This window comes from Pseudorca crassidens, chromosome 12, assembly GCF_039906515.1.
Source record: "Pseudorca crassidens isolate mPseCra1 chromosome 12, mPseCra1.hap1, whole genome shotgun sequence".
In the NCBI taxonomy this organism is placed as follows: Eukaryota; Metazoa; Chordata; class Mammalia; order Artiodactyla; family Delphinidae; genus Pseudorca; species Pseudorca crassidens.
This window is the reverse complement of record NC_090307.1, coordinates 65,143,915-65,156,532: the sequence shown is the minus strand read 5'-3', so window position 1 is coordinate 65,156,532 and position 12,618 is coordinate 65,143,915. Positions and strand designations below refer to the sequence as shown.

Below are 12,618 nucleotides of genomic sequence, written 5' to 3'. Positions count from 1 at the left end.
CAGGGGGCCCCTCCCTCAGCCCCCAGCCTGGGCATCCCTCCGCTGGGCCTTCAGGCCTGCTGAGCTCGAGGTGGCCCTGCGGGGAGCGTGCGGAGAGTGGAGCAGACAGGCAGGCAGACGGGATGGAGAGAAGCCCTCACCCAGAGGACGAACACCAGATGAGAACAAGAACGTACCAGGCATGCAAGCTAGACCCAGGAGTCAACAGGCTGAGGCTTAGCGTCCCCCACGGCGTCCACCAGCCTGACTGCGGGTCTGCTGGGCCCGGGAGGAGGAACCTTCCTGCCGGGGTCGGGCTGCAGGGCGGTGGGCAGGAGGGCGTTAGAGGCAGAACAGAGCAGGTTAGTCCGAGCTGGCGAGTTGGGGCTGGGCTGGTCAGCAGGGCAGGGTGAGAGCCGGGGTGCACGCGAGGAGAGGCCTGAGGGCCGGGGGAGCTGAACCAGCGGGGCTCGGAGAGGCAGGGTTGGCACAGAGCAGATGGCAGGGGCTGCCCTGGAGGCAAGACCATGCAAAGGAGGGTGCAGATGCGCCCTCTGTCCCGGGCCCCCTCCCTCCCAGTGGGTGCGAGTTTTTAACCACCTGCACCCACAGGCTGGCTCTGACGTGAGGTTCCCGAGGCAGAAGGGCCACACCCCGAACGGGTCTCCTAGCCCAACTGCCCTGCAGGTGAGCGCCACCCCAGGCCCCAGACCAAACCTTGCCTGGGCCCCTCTCCAGGTGACCCCCGGACACACCACCTCCCTGGACACCTGCCCACAGCCACTCACTTTCAACGATTCCTTCTCAGAGGCCTCCCCTGCAGGCTCACTGCCTCGAGCCCTGCACTCCCTCCGGTCAACGGCGGAGTATCCATCTGTGGGATGGAGGCAGGAGAGGACTCTGAGGCAGGCACCAGGCGTGGATCTCCCTCTCAGCCCAGGATGCATCTGGAGAGGGCCCCCACCTAGCCCGCTCTGAGCCAGGCCTTCTCACGGCCCCTCCCGTGCGGTGGGCCTTGCAGCCTCTCCCCTGTTCCCCACCAGCAACTCAGAACCCTCCAGCTGCCCCCTCAGCTGCCAGACAGGACACCCTGGCTGGGCAGTGACCCCTCCCTGGCTGCCCCACCCCTCACCCCTGAGCACCCCTAAACCAAATCTTTTTTCCAACCACACCTCCTCGGAAGGTCCTCCCCACACAGACTATAAGCAGCCTGTACCTGCACCTGCCCTCACCTGGGCCAAGTGCCTCCATGGGGATCACGTCCCGGCTGCCTGGCTTCTCACCGTCTGCAAGGTACGAGCGGGTGGCTGGCTGGTTGCAGCGGTGGCAGGGGACCAGGGCTGGCCTCAGCCTGGTGCCAAGGTGAACACCACGGGTGGAGAGGATTGGGGAGGGGAAGGGAGGGGGCCATCTTCCTGGAGGAAGGTCGGCCTCCCTCTACCCCTCAGCAGGGTGGAAGGACACTCCTGAACCTCAGGATGGACCCCTGCCTCATACTCACCCAGGCTCTTGTCCACCAGCGGCAGTGTGCTATCGTCCAAGCCTCCGGGACTCGGTGGTGCCTTGGGGCCCTTGGCATTAGCAGAACCCGACTAGGGGGAGGAGGGCACATAACAGACGGGGTGGGTCGGGGTGCTCCCACGGGGTACCCAGCCTGGGCGAAGTGAGAGAGAAGGGCCGGGTGGGCCGAACCTGGAAGCGCGCCTTGGTCCAGCCGTCCCTCTGCAGAGCACCACGCAGCTCCTTGTAACTCCACACCGTCTGCAGCACGTGGGATGCGGCCTTCGCCTCGCGCACCGATTGGCTGCGGTCCGGGCTGGGGTCAGTGTCTGGCCAAGACGGCCCTGCTCTGGCCCCACCTAGGCCCCGCCCCGCCCACCTGGGGGCACCTCCTGCCCACCTAAGCCCCACCCACCCACCTGGAGGCGCCAAGTGCCACCAGCGCAGGCACGCCGCGGGCCTGCAGCAGCGAGCGCGCGTTGTCCAGGCTGTCAGACACGATCTCGTGGATGGTGTTGAGCACGGCCACCACTGTGTCCTCCTCCAGACAGGCCCCGGGCTGCGCAGGTGCCTGCGCGCTGCGCACATTTCGCACGAGCTCGGCCATGGCGTAGCTCCCTGCAGGCAGGGGCTGTAAGGACACTCCGGTGCCGGCAGGAGGGGGGCCGCGAGGAGCGGGTGGCCCGGGCCCCAGACCCCCGTCCCCGCCCTCACCGATGAGGTCCTTGTTGCGCCGGTCCAGCGAGAGGTTGCGCAGGGCGATGGCGACGGCGCGCACCACCTTGTCGGTCTCCGACTGCAGCAGCTCCACCAGCACCGGCAGCCCGCGCTCCTTGCGCACTGTGGCGCGGATGTACGTGGCCCACTGCGGCGGGGGTGCGAGGTGTGCTCAGTGCTGGCCGCGCCGCACACACCAGACACTCGCCTACCTGAGCCCTGACCGCTCCTCCGGCTGGACTGTTCTTCTCCCCCGCCTGACAAAGCCCTCCCCCAGCAGCTCCCCCAGCATCTCCACCGGGAATGCTCCTGGGATTCCCTCGGCCTCCTCCCTGCCAGGCTTGGCCTCTCACCACCCAGTTGCCGGCACTGAGGTTCTGCAGGGCACCGGCTGCGGCCTCCAGAGTGTTGAAGTTCCGACTCTCCGTCAGGAGGGACAGGTAGAGACGCACTACCTCGGGCTGGTACAGCAGCTCGAAGCCTGCGCACGGAGCACCCGCAGCCCACAGTCACCCAGGCCGCCCCATCACCCCCTACCCCCTCCTCAGCCCTCCCAGGGAAGGGCGAGCTGTGGCCCAGGATGGCTGTGGCATCATCAGGAATGTTTAGCAGCAACATGTTCACCCCTTAGCCACCGAAGAGTAAAAAGCCTTCCCACTTCACAAGGCAATCAACCCAAGCTCTGAGGTAGCAGTGGGTTTAGGCGAGGTCATTCTTCCTTGACTCCACTGCCAAAGAAATGGGACCTGCCTGATGCTGGAGCTTCCGGAAGGCCTGGGGTGGGGAGGGAGGCAGTAACCACAGCTGCTCCCCTAGCAACAGGACTCAGACTCCCTAGCAACAGCCCCCCCACCCGTATATAAGGCCCACCCTCCCTGTCAGAGCCACTCAACCACTCCTCGTTCCTCATCAATTGAGGCTCCAGCCTGGCAGCAGAGCCACCCCACAGTGCTCCAGAGAGGAGGGCGGAGCAGCCTTCCAAGTCTGCCCCCACATTTAGGCTTCTGTGTCCCTGGACATTTCCTCCCCTCCCCCGCACGCCCCACGTGTCATCACCCCTTCTCCAGTTCTCATGTCCCATACTCCCTCCACTCCAGCCTCCTGTCCCCCAAATGCTCCAAGCACTTGCCCCTGCAGGGCATTTGCATGGGCTGGTCCCTCTGCCTGTGATGCTTCCCCCCAGACCTCCACGGCTGCGCTGCTGCACCCTGCTCTTGGGCATCTGGGCTTGCAGGGCAGACCTCTCTCGCCCAGGCTGGATTCCCAGTGCACAGAGAAGTGCCACACAGAGTGGGGCTCCGATGGACACAGGGAGCGAGAAGCTTGAACCGCTCCCCCACATGACCGGGGTGATCTTGCCCAGCCTCCCAACTGGATCTGACTGCACCTCGGGGCTCCAAAATCCCTAGGAGTGAACCCGGGCTCCTCGGCTGGCACAGGAGGCCCTGCCCAGCTAGGCCTCACTCCAATCCCTGCCAGCCTCTCATGTGCTGTGTGACCTGGCAAGTGCCTGGCTCCTCCCTGCCTCTGCGCCCACACCCTGCCTGAAATGACCTGTGGCACAGACCCTGATTCTGAGCCCTGAGCAGGTGCCCAGGGACTGCACAGTCCTCCGAGGAACCCCACACCTGTAGGCCTCAGTTTCCCCACGAGATCCCCAAGGCCCTTCAGCCGTTTGGTGGTACAAAGCTTAACTCCTGGACAGGCCTCGGCCTGGATTCCACCTCCCACTGCTCACCTTTGGCAGCCTCAGTCCGCTTGGGTAGGTCCAGAGTGTCAAAGTTCCGGTCCATCTCACCATCCCTCTTCCCTGGAACAGAAGGGCAGTGGGAGGTGAGGTGGACCCTGCAGGGTGTGTCAGGAGGGGTGAGGACAGCACCCCCACATCCAAGACTGGGCACTAAGAGGCCTGGGAACAGAGCACTGCTCTGAGTCAGGCAGGCAGCTCTGCCCAAAGGGCAGTGGTGGCAGTTAGGCCTAGGGAGGTCCGAGCCCTGCCTGAGCTGCCAGGACTCATCCTCCATCAGGTGCTGGGAGCTGCACTGCAGATCCTCCCGATGGGCTCCTTGGGCCCACCATGTGTGTGAACTGAGGGGCCCAGGAGCCCAGGCTGGGGCAGGGAGGTGCAGACAGGGAAGCCAAGGGCTGGCAGGGACAGGACTTGCCTGGCTGCACAGTGAGGCGGGGCTGGAGCCAAGAATCCCACTCATGGGGAAACTGGCCCCTGTCTGGGGCCAGGACCCAGCCCTGGGCTCTGCTGGCCAGGAGACCCCCCCACTCGCAGGCCCCTGCAGCAGCCCCACCTAACACCCATCAGCCTCGGCCTGCACACCTCCGTGAGAGCCAGCTCACCACCTCCCGGCTGCCCTCCCACTCAGATGAGGAACCTTCCCCTTCCTGGAAGGCAGAGCTGAGTTCAGACAATCAGGGGCCTGCCCTACCCAGCCTCCTGGGGCATTTGCATGGTCCCTCCATCTGAGCCACACCTGGCCCATCCCATCAGAGGGGCAGACCCTGCTCCCCAGTGCCCCTGGGAATGGACATGGCCAGGCCCTATCCACCCTTGGCTCTGAGGTTACAGAGGGACAGCCCCTCGGCCTCCCAACCAGCCCCAGGCTGACATTCCTGCAGTTGTCATGTCCACACAGTTGCCATGGAGATGGCTGCCTAGAGAAGGATCTGGGATCGGGACTTCCCAAGGATGAAAGGTCCTGCAGTTGTCATGGAGATGGCTGCCTGAGCAATGGGGGCGGGGAGGGGTCCCTGGTGCCCACTGCACCCGCCAGGCCTGCACAGCAGGACAAACAGGGACTTACCTTCATGGAACCACTCTTCTGGGCGGCCGGAGGAAGCACAGGAGAGAGGAGAGGAGGCTGAGCGGGCAGCACCCCCATTCCCTCCCAAGAAATGTAGGGCAGAGGGACGGGGACTCTCACCCCGATTACTTTTGGGGGCTGAGTGCCCACAAGTGGGACGGGGATCAGAAAAGGCCAACACAGTGGGGCAGGTGAAGGCAGTGTACAGACCCCTGGCAGCTGCACCCGAGGTAGGGACGGCGTGAGGCAGGTGGGGTGCTGCCCCCTGGGCTCCCCAGGGTCCTCGGGTGTCCTGCCAATGCCAGGAGGCGGCGCTGTCCTTGGCACTTCCAAACTTGGGCCCCCAAGCCCTTCCTGGAGCTGAGGGCCTGGGTCCGGGCACCAGGGGGGACCACTGCACAGGTGGTCCTGGGCACCCTCCTTGGCTCCCTGAATGTGTCCCCGGTGGGTGTGGAGGGCCTTCGGCTTGGCAGGGTCGGGGGTCCTAGAGCAGTACCCCAGTCCCACCCACACACCTTTGGCCTTCTTGCCACCAAAGCAGCCGGCGTCCTCCCTCCTCCGGCGCTGGGCACCCATGGCACTGCCCGGGGGCCTGGGCTCGGCCTCCTGGTACCTGTCAGCCCCCGGCACCTCCTTGTGCACGTGGTAGGAGAGGTTCCGCACGATGCACACGCAGTTCTCCACTGACTGCAGGGAGAGGGGGCTAGGGTACCGCTGGGGGGCACGGGACACTGACCGCTCCCCCAGGGAAGGTGCCACAGCTCGTGAGTGCAGAAGGGACCGGGTGTAGGATGGGGAGGCCTGGGTTAGGGGCCCACTCGGGCGAAACCCAGGGAGGGGCTGAGGAAGGAGCGGGGAGCACCTACCACACGCGGGACCTGGTCCAGGGCTTCAGGGCACACCTGCTGCCCTGCACCACACACCCGTCCCCTGTGCCGCCTGGATAGTCCAGGGCTCCTGCTCCGTTCCCCGACCCTTCATGGGAGGCTGCGATACTGACCCTGCCTGGGGCCTGCCAGGGCCTCCCTGCCTACCTTGTTGTCCGTGTCCTTCCTGCCCACGGCCGACTGCAGGGCGTGCAGGAGTGCGTCCACCAGCCCCTCACACTCACGGAGTCGCCGCCGGGCCTCTGCACCATCTGAGCTCACATTCCTGTGTGGCCAAGAGCAAGCCCTGTGACCCCAGCTCCAGCTCCGGGGTCTCATCTTATCTGCAGAACGTGCTCTGTGCCATGCCGTTAGGGCTGCTAGCAGATGACAAGAGGCTAGCAGTGAAGGTGAAGCAGCAATGGCCTGACTGCTGAGACCCCAGGAGGGGGCCCTGGCCTGGCATCTGTGTGGGGTGGGGGGTCCCCTGACTCTCAGCTGAACTGCAAAGGGACAGAAGTGGATCCAGACGCCTGAATCTGTGCAGTTCAGGGCTCCACCCTGTGCTAAGGACCCCAGAGGGCCATGGGGGCATATCCTAATGGACAGGCAGGACCGAGGGGACGCAGGACTGCCTGTTGGGTCTCTGCAGGGCCTCCAAGGGTGGTGGGGGGAGGGCAGGGGTCACAAGGAGGTGGGATGAGGCCTCTGAGGCAGACTGGAGAGGAGGATCCTAGCTCCCCTTCCCTGGGTGTCACAGGGATGGGTCGAAGCTGGGCAGGGATGGAGCAGGGGTACATGGGAGGGTGGCAGACATCCAGAGGCTGCCTGTGGGGGTGAGTACAGCCCCATCAGGCACATTCTCGGGACTCGGGCAGAAACTGTGACCTGGCTCTGACGCCGAGGCCTGGGTGGCTAGCTGTCTTCCATGTTATCTGGGACACAGGGACGTGGCTATTCCTAGGACAGCTGTCCCCAGGTGTGCATGCAGGCTCCGGTGCCTGGCTCCTGCCTCCTTGGGTGGGAACAGCCCTGGGAGGCTTCGAGGGGCACCTGAGCAAGGCCCCATGCACACCTCAAGCAGCCTGATGTGTTCTTGAAGACAGTCGTCCACTCAGCATCCCGTGGCTTGGAGTCTTCGTTGGGCTCTGGCTCCCAGCCCGAGTGTGGCACAATGACCTCATGGGTCAGCGTCTGCAGGCCGTGGTCAATGATGACCATCTTCAGGGGTTCGTAGGACGACAGGTTCCAGAGTGTGCCTGCAGGGTGCCATCGACCCGCCAGTGCTGACCACAGGCACTGTCCCCACAGGACCAGCTCAGGACCCACCCCGCCCTCTTCGGGCCCCAGCTCACGCCGGAAGACAGGAGTGACAAAAGCCACAAGAGGCCCTGGGTGCTGCTCTGGTGTGGGTGAGATGCACACGCCACACCGAGAGGGGGCTCCCCGGGGCGGGGAGGGAGCCCCCTAGAGGCCAGGACACATAGGAGGGGCTGGCAGGGAGCCTGGAGCTGGCACGTGCCTTCTTTTCCCCACCCCTTCCCAGCCACCCAGGCAGGTGGGACTATGCTCCTGGGGCCACGCCAAGAGGGGATCATCACATGACCCTGACCAGCCATGGTCCCCACCACTGCCCTGCTGGGGGGGCCAGAGAGGCAGGACCCAGAGTAGTCATGGTGGGGACATGGGAGCTGGCGGGGAGGGGGCCAGTGCCAGCCCCACCTGTGGCGGCCAAGTCCAGCGGTAGAGACCTGACACAGTGCCTAAGCCTGACTCCCGACTGAACCGCGATGCAGGCGGCCGGGCGCCTCACCTGTGACGAGCTCGCGGACCTCGCTGTCCCGGGCAGCCCGCAGCAGGCGCACCAGGGCAGGCACTCCACCGCAGTCCCGGATGGCGGCCTTGTTGTCAGCATCCCTGCCATACGAGAGGTTCCGCAGTGCCCCACAGGCCCGGCGCCGCACCTCCGCCCGCGGGTGGTCCAGCAGGGCCACAAGCAGCGGCAGCCCCCGCAGCTGCCGCACGCGGCGCTTGACACCCTCGTTCTCAAAGCACAGGTGCTGCAGGTAGGCGGCCGCGTTGGCCTTCACGGGGTCCACGGGGTGCCGCAGCATGGCCAGCACCTCGGGCAGCTCGGGGTCCCGCCAGCGCGGCTCCTTGCGGGCACTGTCCACCGAGGGTGAGCGCCGCACTGCCCGGTCCAGGCTGCCCAGGCTGCCATGTTCTGGCTGGGCCAGGGGCGCCGTCGTGGCTGGGAAGGGGGGCCGCTCCTCCATCAGCTCACCGCCATTGTCCGCCACGTCCTCGTAGGCCCTGTGCAGGTGAGCACGGTGCATGACCGTCTTCTCGCGGCTGCTGGCTGGCCTTGCCCCCAAGCGGCCCCATCACACATTCTCCGGGGGACCATGAACCCATGGGGCAGGGCTGAGCCTAGAGCATCGTCGGTGCTGAGGGTCATACCCGACCCAGCAAGAACTAACTCACAGCCAGTGACAGAGCCAAACCCCAGCCAATGTCATCAGAACTTGTATCCCTCCCAGATGGGAGCTCACTCACTCCCATCACCAGGCAGTTTCCCTGACTCCCAGCTAAATGTGTGTCTACGAAACATCTGTCTGTGACTGGGGTCCCACCTCCCCATGAGGCCATGTCTGGCTAGTGCACCCCTTGCACATAGCCAGCCTGGTAGGACCATCTGAGGGGCCTCAGGCCACCAGTTCTCCAGGGCACAAGATGTCAAACCCACTTCCTAGGTGAGGGATTGGGGCTGGGGGTGGGCGAGTGTCTCGCCTGTGGCCACAAAGCGTAATCCAGACCCAGGCAGTGGTCATGTTCCCACCTGACAGACAGAGAAGCTGAGAGCAGGGGAGACAGAACCAAAGGCTGCAGAGGGAAGGGAAGGACCGAGGGCCTGGGTTCTGGGTGCTCCTGTGATGGGGAAGGGGCTGGGGCCCAAGCTCAGAAAAATGCCCTGGGTCCCTTGGGCTTGTGTCTTCCGGGCCATCTGGCTGGAGCAGGGGCAGCAGGCATGGGCGCGTCACCAGATTCTCTTGCTCCAGACCCACAGGGAGGGTGCCCAGTGCAATCCCACAGCCCAGAGCCCGCCCTTGCCGCTGTCCCTGAGAAGAGCCAAGGCCAATTCAAACTAACGTGTGCGTTATTAACACAGCACCGCAGCGAGACTACCCGTGTGGTACTCTGCAAGGAGTGGAAGGCAGGCTTCCCGGAGGCAGTGACAGCGCATGGGGGCTCACCTGGTGCGCAGGCCCCGCCCACAGTCTGGCCTCCTCCGTGCGGCTGTGCCACAGTCAGCCTCCAGCTCCGGGCCCCCCTCGTCCTCAGCAGCCAGGCTGCGAGTGTCGTCCTCCAAGCCATACGGCTCTGCCTGGAACCGCTCGGGCTGGGAGCGGCCGGCTGGTGGCCCAGGCTCAGGGCCCGCGGGGAAGGCCTCCCGGCGGCTGGGCAGCGTGAAGCAGCCATCACCAGGGCCTGGGCCCAGGGGACCTCCGCGCGGAGGCCGCACACCCAGCCCGCGGGACAGGCTGCCATAGCTGGGGACGTCGCGGGGCTCATCAGGAAAGCCGCCTCCGCTGCCAAGGCAGGTGCGGGAGAGAGTGGCTGCCGGGCCACCCCCGCGCAGCAGGAAGTGTCGGTCCAGGGGGCCATCGGTGAAGGGGCCCAGTGGGTGGCCACCGTCCAGCAGGGGGAAGCCATCAGGGCCCACGGGCACCTGGCGCACTGTTCGAGTGGTCACCGTCTTGACGGTCTTGGTGACCTGGTGGGTGAGGGGGCAGCCTGTGGGCTGGCAGCCTGAAAGGCCAGGGTGGCCTCAGCCCTCCACCTGAATAATGGGTGGCCTGCAGGAGGCCAGGGCGAGGTGTACCTTGGTCTCAGTGCGACGAGTGGTGCCATCTTCCGATGTGACGATGGACACATGGGAGGTGGGGGTGCCAGGGTCCTCCTCCACCGTCACTGTCTCCTCCAGCACCTCAGGCGCCTCCGGCATCATGGCCAAAGAGGCCTGGCTGCCTGGGCTCTGCTCCTGGGCAAGGGGGCAGGTGTTGGTGGGAGGACCCCGTGCTCAGCAGCCCTGGGGCAAGGAAGCTCGTGCTGGCCTGGACGCCAGGAGGGCCTTCTTCCCCTGCCCCAGGGCCTGTCTCAGCCCCGGCTGGTGAGGACAGCAGCACATTCTTGCCTCTGAAAGCTGAGGGGCTGGTCCCCACCCCAGGTCCTCCTCGGGCTGATCTAGTGGATAAGGCCCTGGGCCCAGCGGCGCAGTCTTGGGCAGCCCTGTCTGAGCTGTAAGCCCAGCTGCCACAGCTCCTGGAGGCCCAAACACCCACAGGACGCTCTCCTGACGTCACTCATCACCCCTGCCTGTGCCCTCCCTAAAGGATGGCTCTTTCCTGTGCCTCCTCCCTGCCCACCCCAGAAACCTTGGGTGCAGGGGGTGGCAATTTCAGCATTGTTCACCGACTCCCTGTGGCCACACCGAGGCTCCCACCATCCCCAAGGCCAGCTAGACACCCTCGCAGGACAGAAATACCCAACTCCCAGAATGCCCTGCGCACTCAGAACACCAAAATACCCTTGCCCCTTCCGGCCCAGATACTCTTGGGGTGCTGAGTGGGCAGGGCCTGGCCCTACCTCACTCGGGCCAGTGGCTGGTACCCCTCACTGAGGCCCTGGGTGTCATATCAGAGAGCCCAGAGAGGGTGGATTCAGGCCAATGTGGGCCCAGCTGATCCTTGATGGGAACCCTGGTGTCCCCTCCCCCACACACCCCCGTGTCTCCCCAGCCTTGGCCCTCAGCTCTCAGCCCCCCTTGCCAACATCCCCACAGGCAAGATGGTGCTGGAGAGAGGCTCTTCTAAAGCCCACAGGCCTACTGGCCAGATTCACCAGTGGGGAAACTGAGGCTCAGAGAGGCCAGGCCAGCCCACAGCACAGCTGGGCTGGACCCCTGCTATGCTGAGTGGCATGGGGACCCCAGGCCTCTGACCACCTGGGTCCCCCCCCACCATGCCAACATCCCAGGATCAGCGTCTGGCCAGGACGGGTAGGAGCTGAAACCCAAGCTGCAGTGGGCGGGCGCGGGGGAGCACATTCCCGGGCAGCCAGGGCCGGGTCAGCAGGAGGACAGGTCCTGCTCCAGGGCCCAGGCCCGTGCCTTGTGGGATGGGTCCCCGCCTGGGCCCCAGGCCCCTGAAGCCTGCACAGACAGGGAGCTGAGGCCCAGGAAAGGCCAGCAGCTCAACCTGCATCTGCCTGGCACCAGAGCCCTGCTCTGCTACCGTCCCCGGGCCCAGGAGCATGCAAGGCAAGGTGCCCAGGGCTGCCCTCGGGGCCTACCTCCCGAGGGCCTCTGGTGTGAAGTCTCCCCAGGTTGGGGTCCTGTCCTAAAGGAATGCATGTCCCCCCAAATACACACAGTGCTAAGGTTCTGGGCCCCTGCAGCCTCTTCAGGGGTCCCAGAAGCCTGCACCAACCTGCTGGGAGCATCCCTCAGGCTCTGGTGACAGAGGAAGAGGTCACAGAATGTGCCCCCTCCCCCAGAAGCAGGGCTTCGGAGGACAATATGTGATTTTATGAAAAAGAGAAACTGAGGCCTGACAGAGGAGAAAGGACTACCCAGAACTGCACAAACTGCTAACGGGGGATTTCAGGCATCCACAGGGAAGGGCTTTCAGTCACATGTCACCCCTCTGGGGCGACAGCCTTGGCTGCCGCCTTCTCAGTCCTAGAATGCAAGTAGTATGCCTGTCGGGGACCTGGCCAGGAAGGAAGGATGCTGTTCCTTGGGAAAGAGAAGTAAACTGAGGCCTGGGGTGGGGACACGCTGGTATGCGGCTGGGCAGGGTGGCCTGGCTCTTCTCTGAGGGCACTGGGGAGCTGGGGCGGTTCTGGAGCATAGGTTCAGGGACAGCATGCCCCTGCTGGGGCCTCGGCCGCCCCATCTGCACTTGGCAACTGTGGGAGCAAAAGTGTGGCTGGCAGTGAGCTCTCTGCTCAGCCGGGGAAGCGGGGGAGAAGCAAGGCCCCATGGCTACAAAGCACAGGGAACAGGGAGTGCAGGGAGCAGGACTGACAGGAGGAGACCAGGTTGTCCAGGACACTGCCAGGAGCACGAACCCCTTAGTAGGTATGCACACATTTGCATACGTTTAACCCTCTCCGAGAAGAGCCACTACCCCCTGGCCAGGCTTGGGCTGCTAGAGGGTGGCACAGGGGGTGCACATCTTGGACCTCAGTGCCAGGGGGGCCTGGCTGCTGCTTCTCACTCCAGCCTGCAGACACAATGCAGAATTGGGGGGAAGAGGGGATGGGGGTCCAGGAGAGCCAGTGGCCCAACAAGGCCTGGCAACCCTGCAGCATCAGCCACCAACACCCAGCCCGGGCAGCCCGGCAGCGGGATCCCAAGGCCCCAAGAGCCCTGACTGGCAAATGACCTCAGGGAGCTAAAAATGGTGATGACTTCACCCCGGTGGGCAGGGAGGCGGGAGCGTGAGTCAGCCGGCGATCACAGGGAGGCCCGGCCCCCGTTACACACGCCTGGGCACACACATGCAGAAAGGGACCTGGACACACATGTGCACGAACACCCATCCCAGCTCCCCGGCCCAGGCACGTCAGTTCACAGGCTCTCCCGACAGCACCCAGCACCGACATCCCCTCCTGCCTTCTACCTGCGTGTCCAGACTTCCTCAACCACCTATGCAGCATCTACCATGGGAGTCTCA

At 65.0% G+C, this 12,618-nt stretch overlaps 1 protein-coding gene across 9 annotated transcripts in view; it reads right to left on the bottom strand.

The window, feature by feature from the left end:
• ARVCF (ARVCF delta catenin family member) overlaps positions 1–12,618 on the bottom strand; it is a 35,960-nt gene that overhangs the window by 802 nt on the left and 22,540 nt on the right. For 2 of the 9 annotated variants that reach the window (XM_067699867.1, XM_067699874.1), the window contains 16 exons: positions 9,762–9,920; positions 9,133–9,653; positions 7,692–8,191; positions 6,954–7,137; positions 6,047–6,164; positions 5,528–5,699; positions 5,013–5,030; positions 3,935–4,006; positions 2,550–2,677; positions 2,194–2,344; positions 1,899–2,097; positions 1,672–1,783; positions 1,481–1,571; positions 1,212–1,265; positions 768–853; positions 177–296 (listed from right to left, as the gene is read on the bottom strand). In XM_067699867.1, coding sequence (XP_067555968.1) covers positions 189–296; positions 768–853; positions 1,212–1,265; positions 1,481–1,571; positions 1,672–1,783; positions 1,899–2,097; positions 2,194–2,344; positions 2,550–2,677; positions 3,935–4,006; positions 5,013–5,030; positions 5,528–5,699; positions 6,047–6,164; positions 6,954–7,137; positions 7,692–8,191; positions 9,133–9,653; positions 9,762–9,920 — 2,673 coding nt within the window. In that variant the 3' untranslated portion in view covers positions 177–188. Of the gene's footprint in view, positions 1–176; positions 297–767; positions 854–1,211; positions 1,331–1,480; positions 1,572–1,671; positions 1,784–1,898; positions 2,098–2,193; positions 2,345–2,549; positions 2,678–3,934; positions 4,007–5,012; positions 5,031–5,527; positions 5,700–6,046; positions 6,165–6,953; positions 7,138–7,691; positions 8,192–9,132; positions 9,654–9,761; positions 9,921–12,618 lie in introns of those variants that run through there. The other 7 variants (XM_067699869.1, XM_067699875.1, XM_067699872.1 and 4 more) reach the window with 5 other exon arrangements.